The 10208-nt window shown below is 39.3% G+C and overlaps 1 protein-coding gene across 1 annotated transcript in view; it reads left to right on the top strand.

Moving 5' to 3' along the window:
• The window catches only part of RUNX1T1 (runt-related transcription factor 1; translocated to, 1 (cyclin D-related)), a 98653-nt gene that overhangs the window by 77706 nt on the left and 10739 nt on the right, over positions 1-10208 (top strand). Inside the window, exon 10 of the mRNA XM_009324427.1 lies at positions 5065-5255. Coding sequence (XP_009322702.1) covers positions 5065-5255 — 191 coding nt within the window. The remainder of the gene's footprint in view (positions 1-5064; positions 5256-10208) is intronic.

A 10208-nucleotide genomic window follows, 5' to 3' on the forward strand; every position in this document is an offset into this window, starting at 1 on the left:
CAACACTTTACAACTCTGCCCGAGCACAGGATTTTTCTGTCGAGGATCTTATTGTGGTGCTGGAGCTGAACCTTTGCTCTTTCGACATCGATATCAGATTCCTTGTTTTCAGAAGAGCCAGGAGGTAGCTCTTGAACTCCAGGGACATAGTTGAGCTTCTATGATACACTCATACACACACACCCCTTTTGAACACCTGTATAACCATGAAGTCTACTGCAGCTATCTGAGAAGGAGTTAATGATTAAATGGCAAATATGCAACAGTTTTGATGCTTTCTGATCAAATCTCCTGTAACTGCTTGCTGCTTGTTGGTGTATTTTAAACTAGATACAGAACATATGTGTAGAAATGTTCTGCTGGCATGTTTTTGCATCAGATAAGAAGTTGTGTTGTTTGTGTGATGTGGGTTTATCATGTAAAGTCTACGGGTTTATCATGTAAAGTCTACATTTGTCAATATGTAAATTAATGTTTTTGGAACTGCTGTGGTTTATATGAAAAATAACAAAATAATTACAACTTTTTCTTTTGTCCAAGGAAGGTATAGCCTTTGTAACTCAATGCTCTTGTGTACCCAAAAGTATTTTTATAGTTTGTTTTGCCATATTTATGTTAACATCTTAAAGGAAAAAGAAGAAAAAATATGCAGTCCCAGGAAATCTCAGTAAGAGGAGCGTTATTCTGTTGAATTTCAGGAACTTTATCCTTCTTGCAAAATCTAGGTTTTGATGTTGTTTCGCACATCAGGTCATTTATGACTCCTAGATGCAGTACAATAGAAGAAAAAAAGTTTCTTCATAAGCTAGCAATACATGTTAATTGAACCTTTTGGCCTGAGTTATAAAATTGGATGTGCATTCACATTGCATATATCCACAAATGGTAGTGTAAAGCAGCTGCGACATGTCATCTTGTGAACGTGTATGTCATCAGTTCCTTTGAAACAAAGCTTTTCCTTTGGTCCCATTTCTAGTCTCGTATTTTCATGCTGATGTGGGTTTAAATCAGATTCCCTGCATTAACTGAGTGTGCCTGTGAATTGGAGAACAAAAAAAGTCTGACTCTCTACAGGATGCACACCTGTATCTGTTACTAAGAGTAGTAAAACATCAGAAAGCATACAATTTTAAATACACCAAGTTAAGCACGTGCTTTTGTGATTGTTGGAGCAAGCACATAGTAAGCAGCACCTTGTGAATTAAAGCCGTGTGAACCCAATTCAGTTTCATACATCACTGGAAAGTCATCAGTGTCCTGATTCATCTCATTGAATTATGGGTATGTAGATGAAGAGTCCAAGCCAAGTTCTTAGTGTCCCTCAGTATTCAAGAGAGAGGCAGGCATGTGAAGAGGATCAATCGGATCATAGATTGGATGACTTGCTCTCTGGAAACACCTATTTCTCTTTATTAAATACTGAGAGGATTCCAGGCCCACTGTGGGCTGCTGCTTTAGCTTCTTTCTGTGTCATGAGGAAACTGTCTTCCAGCCACCTCCTATCACACAGCAAGGCCTACTGTTCACGGCAGTTCTGGACTGGAGTTAACCAGTTTCTCCAGTTACTTACTGGAGTTAAGCTCTGCAGTTACCAAACAGGTGTGGAATGACCATGCTTTGTCATACAAGGACAGTAAAGACCCTGCACATTCTCCAGGGGGGTCCTGGCAAAGAGTGTGCATTTTGGAGTATGAAGCTGAGACAACTCATGTCACCAGCTCCCAATGACCTTCTTTGCCAGGGTCAGCCTCAGAGTGAGATGATGCAAAATGTCATGGTGGCAGAGGACTGCACCCCTGTCCACCACCTTTCCTTTTTTATCATGTGGACTGAGTGTGCCCGCGATGTGAGGGAGGTGACCAGGAGCTGGCTGGTGAATCACCATGTTGGGTTATATACAGGAGTGAATGATGAGTTGACTCCTCTCCTGAGTCAGCTCCAAGGACCTCTGATCATGCTGAGTAACGCCTATTCCACACAGGCTGTTGGCTCCCTGGAGCTTCTCCCATGAGTTAGCGCTACTCAAAGGGAAGGAAGATTTCAATTGCATTCTTAAAAAGACAGAGCGAATTTATGCCAAGAGTACTTAGCATTAGTGGGAAAATGGAGGATGCAGATACGTGCATCTTAGATATTTGGTTTTAAAAACTTCTGGATTTATGTTTTCTGATACTGGAATCTAATTACTCTTCCTTTCTCTGGAAAAGCAGAGAAAGGAAAAGTGCTAGTAACATTCTCGGTCGTCATAGATAGCTCAGCATTGTCAAGGTAAATAAAATCTCCTTCACTGTCACCCATAACTTTTCCTGCACATATTTTACGTTTTTATTGTTATCTGAAACTATGAAGCCTGCATTCTATGTCTATAAAATATCTCTAGGTACTGGAAACATTTATTTTAAGAAGATGTGCAGAAAATCAGTAATAGGAAATTTTGTCTAGTTTATTTGGGTGTTCATGAGTTCATAATGTATTGAAATTATGGTGCTGCGTTGTGACCAAAAAACCCGACATATTTTAACTATTTGTTTTCACATTTAGTATAGCACAATACAAATTCTGTTGTCAAAGTTAATGGAAATACTGAAGTCCAATCCATAGTTTATGCCAATTAGAAAGTATCAGTCAGGCATATGGCCTCGTAAGCACTTTTAGCATCTTCACACTCTCAGAGGCCTTGCAAAAAAACTTATGCAGTATAGAAGTTAGAATATAAAGTTCAATTTCTGTATTTGGACTGAAAGGAAGTAGATTATGTAGGATGAAAAACTATAAAATTAGAAGTCTCTGTAAAATGTTGGAGTATTGTGGTTCCGTTTAATGTAACAGTTTAAACTGGCATTTCTAACCACTGCAAACACTTCAATGTAAGACTAAATTTATATGATGTAATGAAAGTGCATCATGCCATACGAAGCTAATTTCTATTTCTAGCAAATATCAGCCAGAATACTGATTTTCTCAAAAAAAATCCACTTTGTTAATAACGGCAGTTCATAGACACAAAATGTCTGTATTTAAGTTGCCTCACTTTTATGAAACTGGTAATAAAATTGCATCTGTATGTTTGCCTGTGTATATTTCTTTTCTCACGATCAGTGAATGTTTGCAGTTGGTAATAAATATTCAAGCACCTTGCAAATGTCCTACCAATTCCCTTTGCTGATCTGTGTGTGCCTGTGGGACTAGAATAGGAATGCATCATTTAAATATAAATTGCCTGATTTGCATATACAATTAGTCTAGCTGCAGCTTTGATCGTAAGCAAAAATTATTGTCCTGTATTGCCACTTAGATAGAATTTTAATTCACCTTGAATATTCAAAGTGAATTAAGCCTTGGCTGTATGGTTGAAGGGTATGATTTTTTCCTCTCCTGAGGCTTTCCCCTAAACAACATTTATGGTAGGGTAATATAAGGGCATATTTTCAGCCTCATAAAAATAAAGGCGTAAGTTTTATCTCTAAATTCCCCTCCCTCGAAAACTTCAGTTGAAACATCTCTCGCAGATGTGCACACATGTAACACACACACACAGACAGAGAATAATAGAACTCTTCTTTCATTTTAATTAATTCAATTTTAGTCAGTACATGGCTTAAAGTTAAGTCTTTATTGTAATATGCTTAATAACTGAAAATGGAGACTTCCTGTAGTCATTATTTTTTTTAAATACAAGTGCAGAGCTGTGAGACATAAAAATTCAAGACAGTTATTGACATAGTATCTGTACGTAAGAGTTAGGTCTATGTGCATGTGCATGCACACAAATACCTGGGCTAAATACATGGACTAAAACTCAAACCGGTAACACAGTTGTAATACTTGGATTTTAATCTACAGTAAAACATTTTTATTCGAAATCTATGTTTTTAATTAAACAGAACATTTAATTAAGGTGGTTTTTAAGTGGATGAAACAATTAAGTGCAAACACTTGAATGAAACATGTCATAATTAGTTTTAATAGAGTGTTAATTGGTACTAGGTTTGCCAAGTTAATAATTACTGCTTATTAAATTTTCAATTAATCATTGTCATTTTGCTTTGAATAAAGATGAAAATTAGATAAACTAATTCAGGGGGAGGATGGTTTCCTTGTTAATTAGAGCAGTTAATTAAAAAAAAAATTGCTTGTTTTAGTTGTCAATTAAAAGACTGTTCATTAGTAGAATCTTTGCACTCTTCCTGCATCAAAACCCAAATAACTAATTTGTGACAATCCATGTTTTCCGGAATAAAAGATATATGATGCTAGTATATACCGAAGAAATGGCTCACACTGACTTAGTTATTTTACAAGAAGCATGAAGGTTTGAATTTAGTTCAGCGGTGTGCCCCTGCTCAGTGTTAGTTGTGCACTGAAGCCTTCCTGGCTGTGGTGTGCTCAAGAGCTCGGCGGAGCCAGGAAGTCGAGTCTTCACAGTGTAAACATGGGTTGGAAGGAGAGATCAAGAGGTCAAATGGATGTTCATAAACAAATTTCAATTTTGGCTCATAAAATTATATGTCCAGGAAAAGATATTAGACCAATGATTTAAAATTTTTAAATAAACTCTTGGGGTTTTTTTTAACTTCGTGTATTTATTCGTTAACATATGGGGGAAAAAATTGTTAATGACTATAAATCTTGTCTTAATTTCCAGAGCTTAAAGATACATTCTTGAAAAAGTCTGTAATATTATGTTTTAAATAATAATTTTTGCCAAAGATATTCATAAATCTGCTGTGCTGCAAACCCATTTTTCCAAGTAAAATGTTGAGAAAGATTACAAAAATAACGCACCAGAGATCTGAAATGTCTGTACTTAAAGAAGTACTGACTGTGAATCAAAATAGCAAGACTCATCACGAGTGTTAGAGACTTGTGAGAGCTTTTGGTGATGGGGAAGAAAAGAAGCACTTGGGTGGCCCTGAAGAGTCTTGAGGAACCAGGTTCCTCTGTGTCCTTCTCAAAACGAAGAGTCTCCGTATGATAAAGTCTCTGCTGCATTTCTAGCATCAGTCCTGCATAGCCCTGTGCCCAATGTCCTGTGCTGATGAGGTTTTCTCCCCTCCTTTGTAGAGGAAGCTGTCAATGAAGTAAAGCGTCAGGCGATGGCCGAGTTGCAGAAGGCAGTGTCGGAGGCAGAGCGGAAAGCTCACGACATGATCACTTCAGAGAGAGCTAAAATGGAGCGCACTGTTGCCGAAGCCAAGCGCCAGGCTGCAGAGGATGCACTAGCTGTTATCAATCAGCAGGAGGATTCAAGCGAGGTAAGGTCTTTGCTGGGCAGGCATCACCTGTGGCTGCAAACCATAGGTGTATCTGGGCTAGCTTTAATCTAGCTGGCACAGGCTGTTTGTGTGACATCAGAGTTCAGTGCCCACTATTAACTGCACAGTTGCTTTGGACGCATATTTCAGGCACATGCTGAGCTCCAAATTTTCTTGGCTACATTGTAAAGTGAGCCCAAAATAGCTAGTGAGTTTGAGCTGTGTTCTCACCTTTTAGCTGCTGTTCGGGGTTACATATCATGCACACGTTTCTGTTCTAATTTAGCTTTGCAGTAGCTTTATTTTAAAGCTCTTCGAACTACCACATTGAATAGATAACAAGATTGTTTGCTGGAAAATGTTTCACACTGAAATCTAATTTAAACAAAGAAACAGTTATTTAAGAGATTGTATAGCAAGGTGGCTAAAAGCTTGTCTGGGGAAAGTGTTGGATGTAGAAGCGACTATCAAAAGATGATGGTTCCTGTAGGACAGAATGTGAATGTAGATTTGCAAGTGTTTCCTTATTTTGAATGTGTTACTTTGGCTGCAGGGAATACTTGAGATTTGAGGAGTGGGCAAACAGCATTTGGAAGGAGGAAAAATAGACTGAAAGAGCAACAAAGCGTAAAAGAAGAATAAGTATGTTAAGCCTTGATTTACTTCCAGACCTGAGACTGGAAGCCTTGAATTGCTGCGGTACGGGACATCCAGCAGCACCACTAGCTGGAAGGTGGGAGTGACAGAACAGCGTGTGTTTGACCAGCGCTGCAGCAGTCTAGATAGCAATTAAATTTTACGTCCATTACAGAAAAACAACGTCCTAAGTTAAAACTGCCCTTAAAAACAGACATGACAAAGAAATGACGTCAGTTAAGAGTTATTTGTATATAATCTTCATCTCTCAAGGCCACTGAAATGGAAGAACATTACTTTCATGACGTATTTCTTGTTCTTGTGCTAAGATCTTGGCTGTAGTAAAACCACTTTTTAATGTAAATTCTAAATGGTAGGGGGGTGGAAAAAAGATTAGATAGCGGTACCTATTGTGTGGGGACATATATTTGTGTATGTTAGTGTCAAAGCACTTTTCATGGGCTGGATGGGCAGCGCTGTAGAAGAGTCACTTAAGTTGAAAGATGCAGATGAGCTAGCTGCAGCATGCTGAGAAAACTGGCAAAAATCACGAGCAGATAAGTCAGTGGCATGCTGCAGTATGCATCCATAATTTGAGGGAGCGTAAGATTTTAATTCATACCAGGCTTCTCTGGAGATGAAAGACCATTGTGGGATCACTGAATGCCCAGCGTTTCTCCTTAATGTGTAGCAGATGAATAACAAGGAGACAAAAGGAATTGATTTTCAGCATCTGAAAGTTTCTCAGGAAGAAAGGGACTAGGGGAAGTGTATGTACCCTTTAAGTACTAACTGTTCCATTGTAGATTAAATGAGACATAAATTCAATTTATTGGCTTTTTGTATCTGAGATACTCAAGGACATTTTTCCTGCACTATGTTCATAGAAAGGGTATTTGTCTGACTTAGCATCATTAAAGAGCTGTGATTTTGTGTGTGTATATATACAAAAGACTCCTGTTGTTAAAACCAAAATTCCAACGGTAAATGCCTTTGGAGGAAACTGCAAATTAAATCTGTTTAGTGAACTGATACAGTGTAGGCAGGACAGAGGAAGTACTTATGTGCCAATACAGACAGCCCGTTCTTCCACAAGCAAATGTGCATCCAAAGGAACGCATAGAGAGTTTGTGTGCTGTAATTCACTCCTGAGCAGTCATAGCTCTGGAAAAGGCTGTATAATGACAGACATCTTTACTTCTTCTCCAGCAGATTGCTTACGAGCCTGTTCACTTCTTGGAAACAAGGCTTTAAAAAAAGGCAAATAATTCTTTTAATTGCATTCTAATGAAATGTGGCTCATAGTGTTACAGATATTCTCAGGGCTGTGCATCCTCAGGGAGGATACAAGCCTCCTGGACCTAGAAATGAAGTCTAATGTCCTGGTCCTGCAGCTTTCACCTTGTGGTCATGAGTGGCACATCAGGGTGGCTGTTTTGAGGTGAAAAATGCAGGTTTTAGTAAACCAGCGGAGAGAACTCAAGTCTTCTCAGTTTGTGTTTACAGGTGCTTGGTTAATTCTGAAGGGAGATGACAGTGATACTTATTTAAGAGTTAGTTGTGTCTATTAAGTTTTTGTAATTATTTCTTCTTTGGCTTCTAATTACGCCAAACTCCAAACACTTAGGGCAATGCTGCTCACAATTACCTGTTAACTCAGGCTGTCTTTTTTTTTTTTTTTTTAGTAAATTCTGTAAAAATGGACCAGCTTTTTCCTTCCTCTTTGAGGACAGGAGATCAGTTTGCCAGTGTTTGAAAATGGTTTCTTTGGAGACAAGACCTTGTGTTCATTGGGGTTAAGGAATAAAACTTCACGTTTGCTTTGGTGTTCATTATTTCTCGATATAGCTGTGAATGTCCCTCCTCATTTGTCTTGGTTGTAAGTCTCCATAAACTTCTGTTTACAACTTTCAGCAGTACACTTCCAGCAATGCAGATTCCTGCGTACTAAAGGCACTGGAGCAATATTTCCAGGGCTAGAATATTTCCAGTTCCAAATATGAGGATGCTGAAGTAGCACCTTCTGCAGTCTTACAGATTTAGAGGAAGACTGAGCATCACTACTCACTTCTTATCCTTGGTGGGACATTATGCCAAGGCCTGCAAAAAAGCTCAGTATAGGCTGCTATATAACCTCCGCGCAGTTCCTGACAGAGAATATTTCTCCCACGGGTGTCATTTGTTCTTTTGGCTGTGGAAACTATGAATGGAGATGGGAATTTGGCATCAGATTTCTAATGTATCAGATATAATTTTCATCTGATACAACCACTCCCTGTCTATTGGCAAGGTTTCTCCCTTACAGCTCTTCATTTGTTACTCAGTAAAATGCAACCTGGACCTAGCTGAGGCTTCTTGAAGCTGCTCTGGTGTGAGAACTTTGTGGCATGATTTTTATTGTAGTCTTCTCCAGAGCTCAAAGTGATAACTAGTACTAAGACTCAAGATTTTTGTAATTATTATAATTTTAAGATAATATGTAGTGTCCTCATTCAAGACCTTTCAGAGGTCTCACAAAGGGAAGTAGATTGTTTTTTTGATTTTTTTTTTTGTTGTTGTTGTTGTTGGTAGTGGGTTTTTGTGTGTGTTTTTAGTCCTTTGTTTGGGGGTTTTTCTGTTTTGTTTTGCTCTGTTTTTAACCCAGAAAAAGTAGTATCCCTGACTGCAAGAAAACAGTGAAGCTGGACATGTTGAACTGACCGGAGCAAAATAAAGGGGGCTTAGGACAGTGAGAGGACTAATAGGGGAGGAGTGATATTTGGAAGTATCCTGAGCTTTAAGAAGTGGTCTGCAATATTCTGAGAATCATCACATCACATTACATAGTATAGTTTTAATTTCTGACGATGACCTGGTCCCTTGTTGAACTATTGTTCTTTGCTTATGTTTGAATTGTTCAGTATGATTTAATTTGCAGCGCCACTGCTTCAGTGTCTCTACGTTTACTTTCTAAAGATTTCCATAATTTCTCGGCATAAGCTCTTGTGACTGAGCAGGACATATTCATTATTTTCTGTTATTATAATGAGAGATTGGTTGAAGACCAGCGAACAGAGCACACTGCTGTTGGAAAGCAAAAGGACAGGAGAAGGCCTACCTGTCAGCATGGCTGTTCCTGCGCCACAAATTATTTCTTTACCAGTTCCTTACAGTTGCTTGACAAAAGATGACCCGTTCATCAGTAGTTGACTTGGCTAAGTACAGAAACATGTGTGAGCAGCCTACTCTTTAATGACTGCCGTGCTTGCTTTGGCTGCAATGTACTCTTGTGCAAATCAATTTTAATAGTAAGGGTGAAGAGCTTAGCAAAGAGACTGGCTGCCCAGATTGGGGGGGGTGGGGGGCGGAAATCATCAAAACATCTGTCTTTCTGCTCTGGTATAAAACGCCACTGAAAAATCTGACACTCGGTGTTCTTCCTCACTTCTGAGTAGGGTGGGGGCTGGGGACGGGAAAGGAACACAAATGTTTCGGTTCTCTCTACTTAAAGCAGATGCTGACATCTGCTCAGATAAAACAAGTATGTAACTGGTCCAACACTGCTTTTAAGAGATGTGTAATGTTAGGGCTTGTTTATATTGCAGCAGTTTATGTTGTATGTGAATATCACACTTGCCTGACATTTTGAAGACAGCTGGGTTCAATCCCTGCTGACCAATCCATTGAGACCAGGACTGTGCCAACAAACCTGACTCTGAGCATCAGATGCTGTGATTCAGGCAAGCCTAGTTTTTAGGCTGGTATTAAATTTAATACATATGTCAGCTAACGTTTAATTTTTTTTTGGCTGGGCATCTCTTAGAAAGTAGCACATCATCCCCTGCAGTGGTGGGTGGTACAGAGGCGCCAGAGCCATGTGTTCTGTGCGGGATCAGTCCAGATGTGATGTGAACATTGGCACTGCCCCAGACTCCTAAGCTAAGCCTGGCTAGCCAGCCAGCTTGCACGTCTCTTCCGTATGCTTCTCCGCACTTCTCTTTTCAGGATTTAGCTTCTCTCATGCTGACTTATATGAACATAGATGTACTTCACACAATAAACAGTGGCTTGGGCAAGCCTGGAGCATCCAGTGATAGGTGTAACTTTACTAGAAGCATCTAAAGGTTTTAATATCTTTGTATGGAGCGTTGCATTTTGATGCAGCGTGGGAATTTCCAAAGTAGCGATGTGTTTCCCTTTCATAGAATCATAGAATCATTAAAGTTGGAAAAGACCTCTAAGATCATCGAGTCCAACCGTCAACCCAACACCACCATGCCCACTAAACCATGTCCCTAAGCGCCTCATCTACCCGTCTTTTAAATACCTCCAGGGACG

Source organism: Pygoscelis adeliae, unplaced genomic scaffold (genome assembly GCF_000699105.1).
Source record: "Pygoscelis adeliae isolate BGI_AS28 unplaced genomic scaffold, ASM69910v1 Scaffold145, whole genome shotgun sequence".
NCBI classification, from domain to species: Eukaryota; Metazoa; Chordata; class Aves; order Sphenisciformes; family Spheniscidae; genus Pygoscelis; species Pygoscelis adeliae.